Below are 14,273 nucleotides of genomic sequence, written 5' to 3' on the forward strand. Positions count from 1 at the left end.
GGAATTACTGGTCCTGAACGTCCACAAGTATGTTCCTTCTTTGTCAGAAGATAGCTGAATCGAATGAGCGTATGCAACAGCCCAAGGCTGACTGAAGTCTTCTCATCCAGCAAAGACGTGTCCATGTACCTGGATCGGAAAGGCCATGAGTGTATTCAATATGTCCAGAAGCAGAGAAGCCCGGAAGTCGGAGATAGCTACACCTTCCTCATCAAAACTCTTATCTAATCAACAGCAGCAACCCGCCACCGCGATGGCAGGATCTTCAAAATCCAAATTGGGTTTTCTGGAGATCCTTGCACATAGCGTCAAAGCTGGGCTACCCATAGCAAAGCAAGCGGCCAAAGTCGCATACGAACAAGGACGCGAGAAACAGAGCGGCTTGAAGATTGAACCAAAAGTGCAACCTTCACGCAGCACATTCACTCAGCCTCAAGTAACATTTTCGGAAGATGCACCCCAACATCAACATGTGCAAAGCTTTTCACATGCTCCCCAGTTATCGCTCGGCTTCCCTTTGACATTTGACTCCAGTGACGGAGATCGTGCTCATTCCCCGCCAGCACCTATATATCCGTATGCGGTGGGCCCTTCACCTGACCATCCGAAAATGGTTCAGAGTGAGAACTTACTCAGGGACTCATACAGCCGTTCAACAAAGACGACTTTCCGACAGGACCCGATCTCATATGACGCACAAAGAGAACACGTAAGTCAATTATACCCTACCCTACTATAACAGAATTGAGACTGACATACGAGCAACAGTCCCCAGCTGACGTATACGGTGCACCACAAATTCAGGACCTTCTAATCAGGGCTGGAAATGAGTTTCCGAATCTTCTGTCACGAGCAGAAGAGCCAGTCGAAGAATGGGTCACAAGAATTCTACATGAGTACCGTGAGCTTACCCATTCACTTGCCGCAGCTCACCGGTTGCTGGATCAATACCGCACAGACGCTGGATTGATAGAGGGCTTGAAGACCGAAGTACACAAACTGAGAAACGAACTTCGAGCCAGTAACACGGCTGCGGAAAAAATGAGAAATGAGGCCAGAAATAGTCACCAACAAATGTTGAAAGCTCAGGGCATGCTGGGCGAGAGGAACGTGAAGTTTGAACAAGAACGGGGTGACTGGGAAAGAGAAAGGGAAAAGTTGAACTACCAACACGACAGCCAGATGCGTAATGAGACACAAAGAATGAACAGCGAAATGAAGCGAAACAAGACATGGTACGAAGAACAGTTACTCACAATTCGACATGAAGAGGAAAAGCGACATGAGCAGGATATCAGCAGTCTGAAACAGCAGCTGACTGAGGAACACTGGAAATGGGATGCCTATTTGCGAGAAGTGAAAGACACCCACGAAACCCGCATAAAAAAGCTAGAGGCGAGCTTTAAAGAAGAGATGGAAAACAAGTCCGAGAGACATCACGAACAGATGCGACAAGAGATGGAGAGACACGAGGAAACGGTGAATGAGTATCGGTTGAACATTGCTCAGTTCAAGCTTGACACGGAACATGAGAAACAGCAATTGCGCGAACAACTACAAACGGAGCAAGAGAGACTTCAAGAAGAACAAAAGCGACGTGAGAAGGATCTCAAACGACAGGAAGCCCAACTGACTCACAAGCATACGCATGAAACGTTGCAGCTTCGTACCGTCAACGAAGAGCTGAAACAGGGGTTATTTCAGCGGCAGCATTTCAGAGGCCTGAAAGACCGTGATCTAGCCAATTCATTCCGCAGTATCGCAGGTCAAGTGCAAGACTTCGCAAACATAGAGTGGGACGGTCGGCGTACCTCAGACTGGCCTTTCAGCGAGCACCAGCTACTCGACATCCATCGTGAAAACACGCGAAAGCTCAAGAAGCAGATCGTGCAAAACTCCCTCTGGTTCCTACTGCATGATTGGATCTTTGCAAGTCCTTTCAAAATCCTAGGTTCAGAAGGAGAAATTCTGGACCGTGAGTGGATAGCCATACATACGCCGAGTAAGTCCTGGATTGTCGCTATTCTCCGTTTTTGAACTAACAGGCTTCAAGATAATTCCAGTCTCAAGTGGCCTGAGATACCAGAAGATATCGAGAAAAGGCGGTACGAGACGGCCAAGCAATTCCTAGCCTTTATGGAACCATCTGCCCGGCCCTCGGGGGATGATCTGCAGCTCAAAAATGGCTATGAAAGATCCGTTTCGGAGTTACTCGACGCTCTGCACCATGCTCTAGGAAAGGTAGCTATCCTTGAAGATAAGCAAGCTAGGATGCTGGAAAGTCTGGTGAGACTTTGTGCGAAAACCTGGATAGAATTTTGTTCGCAGCCTTACAGGTTGATTGCAAGCTTGCCCGACGGAAGCGGGGATCTGCTATCACAGTCTAAGATGAAGGAGCGCGCTCTCACGTTAGTTCTCAGCCCGGAATTGAAGCGGTATGGGAATTCGAAAGGCGAGCACCTTACTAGCGGAGAGGTGATTCCGGGCTGCCAGGCCGCGAAAGTGTCTTATTCTGTTCGATGATCGATTAGCAGCCTAACGCCTTTACATCCAACTCGAAGACTTGATGAATGCCTGACGTTTTAGAAAACATCGTAACTGCTTTTGGTCTCGTGATTCTCAACGCAGCCTCGCGGTGCAAGCAATAATCGACACAGCCTTGAAACCAAGGTTTGCCTGTTGACACCATGCCCTTTGCGTGATTGGACGCGATTCCGAACACCAGGACCGTATAGCGAGAGGCTGAGGAAGGCAGACTTCCCACAGCGCTTAACCGGGCACATTGTCGGAACGGCTGAGTGACCAGCCACCACATGAGCATTGGCCATGTGCGCCTGCAGCGTCTTACAAGGATCGAGGCGAAAGTGGTGTACCGGCCTCAAAGGCTGGCCTCAGTAGACTTTAAGCGTCAATACCTAAGCAGCGACAGCCTTCTTGCCAAAGTTCTTGGCATGCGCATGCAGCTGCCAGAGGACGCGGAACAGCATATGTGCGTTGAGAAGCCGTCTCTGAATCGAGGTAGCCTGGTGGCTTCGGTAGCCTCGCTCTTTTTTCTCTCAGAGGGCCAGCTCCGTTCCCCGTCTTTCCTCTCTTTCCGAGTCTCATTTGTTCGAAACAAGAGTTTGGCGTCCACCACTACAGACTGAAAGCGGATTCTCCATTGAACATAGTCATGGGCCTCTTGAAGAAGACCAAGAGCTTTTGGCAGATAAAAAGAACGCCGAATTCGCACGTTGCAGCGACACTGCCACCACTCAATGAAGTCGACACTCCTCCACTACCTTCTAACCAGCAGGATCCTAGTCGTCAAATACCTCAGCGAACACCGGACCCAGCCCGACTCGTAACGGCCGAGAATATACGGGAGCTTAGAGAGAGAATTCGCTATCGGTACAGTTTGGATGTCGAAATCTTGAAGCAAAGAAACGTCAAGCCATATATGCGCGGGAATCTAGAAGAGAACATAAGGAAATCAGTAGCTGCGCTTGCAGACATACGGAAGATGGTGCAAGGTTGGGACCGACGAGAGTTCTTTGCCACTGACTTGGAATATGAGAAGTTCCAGGTAATCAAGAGCCGCCTGTTGGATGGCAACAAGATAAATTGGGAAAAGACCAAGCCGTGGGAGTTGGACCTAAGTAACATGGTCCCTCTTCGAGCCCCACACGAGATGAGCGGTCGGACAGAGTCGACGGCACAGCGGTCAGCGCCTTCGTCATTTGACAGTCGTCGGCCCCCTCGGGAACGTCCAGATGATGTGCCTTTTGCACGGCAAACCCAGAGGCCCGAGCGAGTGTCTGATCGAAATCCTTCGCAGCGAAGCCGGTTCGCTACAGACCCTTCACGGCAGACGCAGCATGTTGCGAACACTCCACAACAAGAGCAACACGGTGCGCACAACTCGAGGCAAGCTCCGTATATCACGAATCCTGCCCCTCAAATCTATCGTGCGGCAGATCCCGTGAGGCGGAGCCAACGTGTCGAAGGTCTGCCGCAGCAAGACATGTATGCTCTTGTATCCCCGCCACAAAGCGACCTCTCTCTGCTCTCACAGAGAAGCGAGCTCGGTGTGAGATCGCCACCGCCGAGCGAGCTAGCTCCAGGTTCTCCGTCGGCGGCCAGGTATGCGCCATACGTTCCGCCAGATGCTTACAGGACGCAGTCCTATATGCAAAACACCCAGTCCGCGGCACAATATGGCAGTGTTCCATACTCACAGCCTGGCGGAGTTGTGGCAGCCACACCTAGGCAAACTGAAGGGTTACGACTGTCTCGGCAAAGAGATAGTCGGGTTGTATCAGCTCCAACACCACATATCCGATTGATCGCGCCTACACCACCGGTGGGTCGAAGAGTCTTGTCGGACCCATCCCATATTGACGATGCCGGTGATGGATTGATACGCATAGATAGTCCTGTCCCAAGGGGTCGAGTCCAAGGTCCTCCGTCATCTCAACACAGTGCCCCCGGGTATTGAGGAGCCAGAGAACGTAGTCTTGCGCATTCTTGCCCGATTCATCTTCTTTCATAGACACAGTTTACAGTGAGGATCTGTACGACCCCATTCCGAAGGGCGCCTCTTTTCGTCATGGCTTGTCCAAAGCGCGTCGCGCGTGTTGTGCAGGTTGAGGATGATTCGATTGTTCGGCGCGTCGTGTCTTGCGGATAGGGCGTAGTGATCGTGTGAATGGTGTACAGAATATGTTATGTCTCTACAGCATTGCAGGCTGTGTACATGGCCCGAACTTGCTGGCTGACGGTACGTGAGGAAGTCTGCATGCATGCTCATTGCGCTCCGCCGGCTGCGAGATTGTGTCTGTGCGCTGATACCGTCATTTGTTTTCTAATCGCGTCAGGACAATCTCTTGGCTTCCTACCTTGCATTACAATATCCATGTCCTTGCATTTTTGCTTCTCGAAAATGTCTATCGTTAAACTTTACTCGATTGGCTCCTCAGCAAGTGGCATATCATGTTTTGTCGGGCCTAAAACTTATGCAGCGCAAATCAATGACGGGCGCTTTGATCGGCTGAAAGGTGTTGTGTTCACCTACATAATGCACATATCGCGCTGGAAACTTGAAGTCGTGGATATTGAGAAACCATGCCGTTCAATCTTCAACGGTTTATTGCTGTGTGTAGAGCATTAGTTGCGATCTAACAAACGGCAGCTATACACTCTCGACAGTGGAAAGAGAAAGCTACACATGAACTAATATTTCGATTATCGTACTTTTGGTAGCTCGTTTCGTTCAATGATGTCCTGGAGCATTCCCAGGGGCGTTACTGCCAGATGTTCGCACGCGCCTAACCGACTTTGCAAGACTACCCAGGTGTTTGCACTGTCACTTCCATCAAGGACGACATCGCGCGCTAGTGCGAAGGCACGACTTCTCACAACCTTGGAATGAACACAGATCTGTCAACATCGCATTTCATTACCGCTATCCAGCGTACATCCAATCGTCGGTATCGTCAACATCATTAATTAGTACGCCTTCATCGACGCACTTGCGTGGCCAATATAATTACTGGACTTGCACCTAAAAAGCAGCTGTACATACGGCTACGATGGCTCGTAATGGTACAAGTTCGATCAAGCTTGTCGTCAAAAACTTTTTCAGCAAGAATACAGACACGAGTTCTCCACTGCATCCAGGTGAGGAAGCTCTCCGGATCAAATGCTTGTGCTACGAACACGATTGAAGGATCCCTGAGACAAGTCTCTAAACCGGTTGCGCCCTCTATCTAGGAGCCGCATACATCTGTGAAGGTTACTGACTGCCGCTGATAAGATACAGATGACTCTACCGATAACAGGGGCACCTTCGCGCAGCCTTCAACCACACAACCATCAAGCCTTTCGCAGCCAGTTCAACCTGACACAGGTTTCGGGCAGAGTTCCTCTTCTTCCCTCATGCCAATGCCGGGCTCTCAGTTTTGTCCAAGCGCAGTTATGCCGCTGTTCGAGCAGATAAAAGAACACGACCACTACCTCTGGGGTGATGCCCATTACTCTGTTCTTACAAATGTCCTTCCTGGGCGTAACGACCAGCGGCTCCACAAACTCTACCGATACGCACGCGCCGCGATAGAATATGATCATACTTTCGCGGAAGCTCGCCATGTACGCTATGAGGTCGGAATGAATGGCAGTCGCGAAAAGGGAGAGATCTTGAGAAAATGTCTTGGGCAGAACGTCAATGATGCGGTTGAGAAACTCGCGACTCTCCTAAGAGTATTGGTATCGTGTTCAACCAGTACGATGCCGGATAAGCAGTAACGAAGGTTCTCGACGAAACTAACAGTAAGGCAGGGAAAAAAGAGCGTTAGTAGGATGGTCGTTTGAAGGGAAACAGATCGGGACAATGGCTGAGTTCGAAGAAGTTGAGGAAAACGAGTTTGCTTTAAAGACGTGAATTTGAAGGGTGTGATGAACGAGCCTGGGTTCACGAGCAGGCCTCATACTGTTATGTAGGAACGGAGTCGACCTCTAACACACAAGCCAATTACACCAAGCATGAAATTGTTTCCAGCTCGTTTGCCTTGCAATCACGCCGATGCATGAATGCGTGCCATCGATTAGTCATGTCACCACAGATGACTCTCCAAGGGACGTAGGGGAAAGATAGAACGATGAGCAAAGGGATTGTACGAGTTCTCGCTGATTGACGGCGCCCTGTTGCGGCGTTACTTCAGGCCGTGTTAGTGATGGGTCTTCGACACCTCTTCAAACGCCATTTGTCCTGGCAAGCTGCTTTTGAAAGCGCTTCAACACCGTTCCCCATAGATGCCGTCAGTCTATCGTATGAACACCCGAGTCCATGGTAAGCATCTACCCGGTGTGCCCAAGGTCAAGATAGTGGACTCACCATGGTCAGGTGTCTTGCCGTTGGACCTCTTGTCGCTCTCTTACCCTGAAACGCCACGAGAGTAGCACCTTTACCTGCTTGTCAGTGTCTATCAGGCCTGTACCGCTGACACTAGCCGGCCATATAAACCTTCAACTAGTTTTCTTCCTCTCACTCTTGACCGGCTCACTATCACCAACTCCCTATCAACACCCCAACGCAGCATTTGACCTTGGACCTGGACGAACCATCGACGCTCCTCCAAGACAATCTTCGGCCTAGACCTATCCGAATATTTCCAAATACTAGCTCTATCTTTCCAGAGATAACATCGGAGTGATCATCATGCCCGTCCCCATGAGTTCACACAACGACCCAGAAGATGGTGAGCTAGTACGTCAGACGTCAGCGATGAACATTACCGAGCAGCCATGGCTGGAGAGCACCGAAAAGGTATATAAGTTAATCGCTACAGCATGCAAGTGGACTAACATTGTCAGCTCGATAAGGTGCAGACCCTGAAAGAGATTTGCTTGGGCAACTGTCGTCTGCTTTACGGCAGTGAGCGGTTCAGATTTTACGGCAAGAACAAAAGCACCTATCGTTCCTTAAAACAAAGCCTAACACAACACTAGATATCGTAATCTGCGAAGATGAAGACACCAAGAAGTTCGCGGCCATCCTGACATGCAATTATGAAGGCCAAACGAAGCTTTTGCGCACTGAACTCAGCATGTGTCCGGTTGTCGCGGTTCGTACTATTGTGGATGGTCTCCAAAAGGACACAGCCAAGCTTTTTCGTACGTTTTCTTCTACCTCGAAATCCTCGATATCGTCGATGCCATTGAAGACGTTCACTAACTCGGGCTTGTAGTGAAGTACGCAGTGGGTTCTCAGATTCGAGGACAACAAGGATACACCGATGTGGAAACTGGCAAGTTCGTGTTGTGGGACGTGGCACATGACAACCGCATCCGAGGTCCCAACGATGATACGCAGGGGCTTATTCGTAGCTGGAGCGATCTACCGGGCGCTGAGGGTCGGCCTCCATCCGGTCCTCGTGGCGATGGCTATTACGGTCGGAATAACAAACGCATGCGGCCTGTCGAGCGCACAGAGAAGCCTATGCCTGAGGCAGAGATCATTGACCTTGACTACTATGACTAGAAGGACATGAGGCCTTGGAGAGTATGGCTGCGTATGGAGAGTCTGAGAGGAGAAGAGGAAAGCTTGGCATACGGTTCGATCTTGTCGTCAGCGCCATAGTTTGATGGGCTTTCAAGCTGATGCATCTTCACCTGGGATGAGCTTGAATCCTTCTGGTGCACCTATGTTCCTAGCGCAGATAACTGACAAGCTGTGAGAAGTGCTTAGAGCACTCGATCATTTTTATCGGGGTAAATCCCATGCGCTAGAGTATTTGCCTGTACAAGCCTTCGGTGAGATGTGAGCGTGAGTGGTCGTTTGAGATGAATGTAAGGATGTTTCAGGAAACCTAAGGTTGTCAATCGACGCGTGTGCACGTGAAGTGGAGTTTGGCTGGGTCCAAGCGCCCGCGTCATGACGTACCACACTCTCCTATGCCACCCGCTTTGCTCACGGCTATGTCGCTCGAACCAGTCTCCTCGCCATGAACAGCCCTTCCAAACGACGGAAGAAGAATGATGGCTCCGGAAAGCCGGTACGAAGTTTAGACTACTTTTTCGCAAAGCAGACGGCTAAAGCAACAGCCAAAGATGCGCCGACGAACGCAGGCCCCAGCGAGCCGCCTGTGGACGAAGACAACACAGGGCTGACCGACGAGGAACTTGCGCGCAAACTCCAGGAGCAATGGGACAAGGAGGACCGACAGCAGGCGCGAGACCAGGAACCGGTGAGCTCAAATGAGCTGTACGAAGAGCCCGAGAAGGCCATCACGAACGATGCGGCTCAAGATACAGGTGGACAGGATGGAGTGTCAACGTTGCCAACGCGCGAACCCGTGCTTGAAAACACATCGTCTGCCGAATCCATTCAGAAGAAGAACACTCTATCCCTTCAATCGACCGCATCTGAAGAAGACGTGATAACAGCGAACATACCCTTCGACCAAAGCCCTCTCGAATTCGACCCCTCGAAATACACAGCAGAGTTACAAAAGCATTGGGTGGCCGACGGAGGACATGCGACATACGCGCTGTTGACAAGATGTTTCATCCTAGTCAACAGTACGACGAGTCGCATCAAGATTGTCGACACTCTGGTCAACCTCATTCGAACGATTATCGAAAGCGACTCTAGCAGCTTACTTCCGGCGGTATGGCTCGCGACGAACGCAATATCGCCCCCATACATCGATCTGGAACTTGGGTTGGGAGGTTCGGCGATCTCGAAAGCGCTTAAGAAAGTTTGCGGATTGGATAATGCAGGCTTAAAAGTGTTGAACGCCAAATATGGCGACGCCGGAGATGTGGCGTTTGAGGCAAAGAAGAAGCAAAGCTTCACCCTGCGCAAACCGAAGCCTCTGACTATTCGGAGTGTCTTCGACTCGCTGGTCAAGATCGCCAACAGCAAAGGCCACGGCAGCGTAGAGAATAAGCAGAGGATTGTTGAGAGACTGGTACAAGATGCGCGAGGTGCTGAGGAGAGCCGATACATCGTACGCACGCTTGTGCAACATCTGCGGATTGGAGCTGTCAAAACCACAATGCTTATCGCGCTGTCACGGGCCTTCATGCTGTCGAAACCTTCAGGTGCTGAGTTCGATATCCGTGATCGGAAGGACCTGGCGAAGCTGAAGAAGGAGGAGCTCGCGGAGATCTACAGCAGGAATGAGGAGATCGTTAAGGCATGTTTCGCTCGACGACCGAATTACAACGACCTTATACCCGTACTTCTCGAGATTGGTGTTTGCGACGAATTGCTCGTGCGCTGTGGACTGTCGCTACACATCCCGCTCAGGCCCATGTTGGGAAGCATCACGCGCGACATGGGCGAAATGCTTACGAAACTACAAGGACGAGACTTCGCCTGCGAGTACAAGTACGATGGGCAAAGAGCACAGGTACATTGCGACGACAATGGCAAAGTCACGATCTTCTCACGACATCTAGAAGTCATGACTGACAAGTATCCGGATCTGGTAGCACTGGTGCCCAAGATACGTGGCGAGGGCGTTTCAAGTTTCATCCTCGAAGGCGAGGTTGTTGCTGTTGACCGGGAGAGTGGAGATCTCAAGACCTTCCAGACACTTGCGAATCGTGCGAGAAAAGACGTCGTTATTGGCGCGGTGACGATCGACGTTTGTCTGTTTGCATTCGACCTAATGTACCTGAACGGCGAGGAGCTACTCAACAGGCCTTTCAGAGAACGGAGATCGCTACTCAAAAGCTTGTTTGTCGAGATACCGCACCACTTCACCTGGGTCAAGAGTCTAGATGCCACGTCCGCCGACGTAGAAGCAGTCCAAGCCTTCTTCCAAAGCGCACTGGATATCAAATGCGAAGGCATAATGGTCAAGATCCTTGACAACCTTCCTAACCCCGACCTTCTTGCCGAAACCGATGAAGCCATCGAGAAGACGCCTTCTCTCCCACCAACACCGAAGAAGAAAAAGCCGGCGAAACCGAAAACGAAAGCAAAGTCCACTGAGACCGAAAAGGACGAACTCAAAACATCAGGCCGCCGCAAAGCCCTCCTCTCTACCTACGAACCGGATAAACGCCTAGATAGCTGGCTCAAAGTAAAGAAGGACTACAGCACCATCTCGGAAACTCTCGACCTGATCCCTATCGCCGCCTTCCACGGATCTGGTCGCAAAGCAGCATGGTGGTCACCTATCCTCCTAGCCATCCGCAATGCAGAAACTGGCCAACTGGAAGCCGTCACAAAATGCATGTCCGGCTTCACCGACGCCTTTTACAAAGCGAACCGCGCAAAGTACGACCCAGACGACCCAGATTCTACAACCGTGCTAGCCGGGAAACCGCATTACGTAGAGTACAATGGTGGGGCAGGGACCCCGGCTGTTTGGTTTGAGCCGCAAGAGGTGTGGGAGGTAGCTTTTGCAGATTTAACCTTGAGCCCGACATATACGGCGGCGATTGGGTTGGTGAATGAGGACAGGGGTTTGAGTACTAGGTTCCCCAGGTTCCTGAAAGTCAGAGAAGATAAGGGCATCGACGAGGCTACTGAGGCAGAGGAGCTGGCCAACTTGTATCGGAAACAAGAGGCCAAGGCACCTAAGAAGGATGAGACTGTCAGAGAGGGTGAAGATGAAGATGCGGAGTAAGGTATTGCATGGCACAGTAATGGTTAGATACCCTGGGAACAACGTCGTCACTTGAGATGGTTATAATAAAGAACTCTTTCTGATTGAATGTAACCTCTGAAACTACCATCCCAATCTCTACCTTGATATCCTGCACCACTGATAGTTCAGCGTGCGAAACCTCAAACGTCGTATCCAATTCCTTCAAAGAGACGGAGATAGGAAATTCGTGGTCCCCCTCCAACGTGGGGTACCTGCTCGTGCGCACCGCATCTCAGCACTGTCGTGTGTGAGCCACACACGTGCGACATGCCGGCTTGCTCTTCCTCAGCCGTATTGTTGGCACGACCTTGGAGCGGTCGTTCGGCTTCGGCGGGAGGAGCGGCGGTGCGCATCGCATCCACGTCCTTGTGGGTTTAGAAGCCGTGGACCTTGATGGTCTTGCCATCAAGGCCCAGGCCCTCCTTCTTGTCGGTCAAGAAGTCTTGAACATCCTTGCGCTGGTCTCCCTGCAACTGGATCACCTCTCCCATCTCGGTGTCTGCGACGACGGTGCCATTGCAGGCGAACTTCTTCTTGATGACTTTGAGAATCTTCTTTTGATCGAACTTCTTGGGCAGTCCTTGGACGGTGGTCAGAGTCTTACGACCATTACGCTCTGTTGGGGGTTGACGTCAGCCTTGCGCGATTTCCTGAAACATGAGGAAAGAGGGGAAGGAACAGCGCGCCGATGTCGCACGCAAGAGAAAGTCAGGGTGAGAAGATAGAGGGCATACGTACGCTGAATACGAATATGGATGTAGTTCTGCTGAGTGGACTTTACTTCTCCTCCAGCATCATCGGCCTCCGCGAACGGATCGAAGGACTTGAGATTCTGGATGTCCGTGGTCATGAAATCGACTGGTGGCGCTCTGCGGGTGCTGGAGGGGTGCGGTAGGGCAGGCGGTCGTCGTGTCGCGGGGAAGTGGAGAGTGCGGGTGTGTGAGGAAGGTCGCAAGTAGTTGGGTGGAGCGGTTGAGGGTATTAATCGGCCAAGGGAAGAGTGGCGAGGGGACCATCTGGGGGAGCCCGCAGGCGGTCTAAGCCCCGCTGCCAAGGCACAAGGCCCGAAACAGTCATCAGCGCTGCTGAGTGTCCTAGGTACATGTCTTCGTTCACTACTCCTTGCATTCGTTTGTCCACATGTATAATACTCTAGATACCTTGCCACAGTCCCCGAGATCTGGTTACTGGTCAGAAGGCATGACTGTCTTCGCGACACGACGCTTCCCTTATCTTGTGTCACTATCTCATCACGCACGCGCACGAGCACTGTGACTCGCCTCAACAAAAGCGCATAGTGCATCAAGAGGCTTCAGGTGTCATCGCTAGTCAAAGCACAGAAGGTTCATCCACGATTCATGAGCATGTTGGGCGTGGCTCGCTGGCATTTCGAGAAGCTTCTACTGGCGTATGGACGACCCCATTGATTTCAGATCGAGATCGTAGTCACCTAGATCAGTACTACTATGTCATCCGCTGGTAGTATTGGAACGCAGACAGCCCCGGGACAAGTAATAAGTAACGACAAGCAAGATGTTCAGAGGTGTGTTCAAAACCTCATTTGCCATTAGCAGGCCCGAGAGCCACGCACATATCGCCGCCCGTCCCTTTGTTTCGTAGGCCCTTCGATACCCTTCGCGACTCTAGGCTGTACATGGAACATGTAACAACGCGAGTGTATCTTTTCGCCTATCCAACATCTCATCTTACTGTCCGTGGTATTCCTTTGCGTCCATACTAGCCATCCGTTGATCTGGCACACTCCTCTTATCCACCAGGCTCATTGCCAGCTCACTCCAGAACTCCGGTGGGAATCCTCGTCCCTGGGCATCTTCTCCCTGCGCTCTCATCCATTCCCCGGTAGCCTTGTAAGTGTAGAAGTCCACTATCATCTTCCGGGCTTTGCAAGGCCCTCCAGTGCTGGCGTAGACGATCCATACATAATCGCTCGATGGAAGGTCAGCGCTCTCTGTAGCCTTGGCGAGAATAGCATCCAGGACATAATTTTCGGCCTTGGCGTCTTCGACGAAGTGGGCAATGATGTAGAGCTTGCAGAGCAGGGCGTACTCGTCGTGTTCAGTGTTGGATACGTCGTTGGGTTTACTTGGGATATGGCCTGTATAGATGAGCTGGAAATATAGAGCGAACGCGCGGGGATCGATGCCACGCAGATCAAATGTCTTCTGCTCAGGGTTGGCGGTAATAGAGTCCCTGAAGTAGGTTGATCGGGCAGTGAGGAGGCGAGTGTGTAAACTGAAGGTTCGCGCACGCTCGTCCTTGCCGACGTGGATGGTGAGAAGATTACATCCAAAGCTAAGATCGTTAGTCCTATGAACGGGGAATCAAGGGGGAGGTGCCTATTTGATTGCCTGATCCTCGACGACGCGAATGTCCGGTACTCTCAACGTCTACTGATCAGCGCGGGCAGGTTCGCTACCAACGGCCGCTACATGACCGAACAGACCTCCCTCGCGCAATTGTCTAGTCTGACCTACGTTGCCGAAGAGTCCACTCCCTTTGGCAGGCTTGAAATGAGATGCGCTGCCGAGTCCGAAGGGTGGACGAGCTTTTGTACTACTCAGCGGTGGCGGTTCAGTACCTCCGCCGAATAGGTTCGAACCTGATTGAGCACCCCCAAACAGCCCGCCATGAGTCGGTCGCATACTTGATTGTGCGGCAGAGACTTGAGAAGCAGTATTATCGCCAAACGAGTCACGAACGCTGGAACTGTACGGCCCGAACAAGCCACCAGGAGCCTGCTGAGCGGCAGGCGCGGTGAGCCCAGGGCCAAAGTCGGAACTCATCGCTCTAGATACTCCTGGAATTGGTGTGTTGCTAGGAATATCTCCGGGCTGACCGAACAAGGCAGTGGGGTTTGTCTTCGGCCGCTTTTGTGTATTCTCCGGTGTATTATCCATATTACAAAATGGTGTGTTGGACTTCTTACTTTGGCTAGCCATTGTCAGAGCAGTCCGCGTGGTTGAGAATATGTGGTCGGTGCGAAGGGTGATCCGTTACGAGAGGATTCGTAAGTCAAGGGTACAATTCAATATACTATCGTCAGGAGTTTTGGCAAACAGTTTGATCTCGACTATGGTGTAGTCTTTTTTTTTCTTTCCCTTTCACGATGCA

At 51.3% G+C, this 14,273-nt stretch overlaps 6 protein-coding genes across 6 annotated transcripts; 4 read left to right on the forward strand and 2 right to left on the reverse strand.

Annotated features, from left to right (window-relative positions):
• Positions 1-217: 217 nt before the first annotated feature.
• On the forward strand, positions 218-2,387 carry BKA58DRAFT_468761 (uncharacterized protein; the record flags this gene model as incomplete). Its single annotated transcript, XM_046175123.1, has 4 exons — positions 218-709; positions 769-2,002; positions 2,054-2,286; positions 2,337-2,387. Exons 1-4 carry the CDS (start codon positions 254-256, stop codon positions 2,385-2,387), a joined length of 1,974 nt encoding a protein of 657 aa, XP_046026672.1. The 5' UTR covers positions 218-253.
• A 610-nt stretch (positions 2,388-2,997) lies between these two features.
• Positions 2,998-4,582, forward strand: BKA58DRAFT_160481 (uncharacterized protein). The gene has a single exon (XM_046164952.1). The coding sequence runs from the start codon at positions 3,173-3,175 to the stop codon at positions 4,475-4,477; it is 1,305 nt and encodes a 434-aa protein (XP_046026673.1). The 5' UTR covers positions 2,998-3,172; the 3' UTR covers positions 4,478-4,582.
• A 2,613-nt stretch (positions 4,583-7,195) lies between these two features.
• Positions 7,196-8,017, forward strand: BKA58DRAFT_439167 (uncharacterized protein; the record flags this gene model as incomplete). The annotated part of the gene is made up of 4 exons (XM_046173655.1): positions 7,196-7,303; positions 7,351-7,411; positions 7,486-7,650; positions 7,725-8,017. 4 exons carry the CDS (start codon positions 7,196-7,198, stop codon positions 8,015-8,017), a joined length of 627 nt encoding a protein of 208 aa, XP_046026674.1.
• A 425-nt stretch (positions 8,018-8,442) lies between these two features.
• On the forward strand, positions 8,443-11,213 carry BKA58DRAFT_383462 (ATP-dependent DNA ligase). The gene has a single exon (XM_046170184.1). It carries the CDS (start codon positions 8,481-8,483, stop codon positions 11,118-11,120), a length of 2,640 nt encoding a protein of 879 aa, XP_046026675.1. The 5' UTR covers positions 8,443-8,480; the 3' UTR covers positions 11,121-11,213.
• Positions 11,185-12,263, reverse strand: BKA58DRAFT_468764 (protein translation factor SUI1). The gene is made up of 2 exons (XM_046175124.1): positions 11,880-12,263; positions 11,185-11,757 (listed from the first exon to the last, which is right to left on the reverse strand). Exons 1-2 carry the CDS (start codon positions 11,989-11,991, stop codon positions 11,516-11,518), a joined length of 354 nt encoding a protein of 117 aa, XP_046026676.1. The 5' UTR covers positions 11,992-12,263; the 3' UTR covers positions 11,185-11,515.
• A 382-nt stretch (positions 12,264-12,645) lies between these two features.
• On the reverse strand, positions 12,646-14,101 carry BKA58DRAFT_456703 (uncharacterized protein; the record flags this gene model as incomplete). Its single annotated transcript, XM_046174608.1, has 2 exons — positions 12,646-13,454; positions 13,554-14,101. The coding sequence occupies 2 exons, from the start codon at positions 14,099-14,101 to the stop codon at positions 12,848-12,850; spliced, it is 1,155 nt and encodes a 384-aa protein (XP_046026677.1). The 3' UTR covers positions 12,646-12,847.
• Positions 14,102-14,273: the final 172 nt, after the last annotated feature.

Source organism: Alternaria rosae (assembly GCF_020736505.1).
Source record: "Alternaria rosae strain MPI-PUGE-AT-0040 chromosome Unknown BKA58scaffold_4, whole genome shotgun sequence".
In the NCBI taxonomy this organism is placed as follows: Eukaryota; Fungi; Ascomycota; class Dothideomycetes; order Pleosporales; family Pleosporaceae; genus Alternaria; species Alternaria rosae.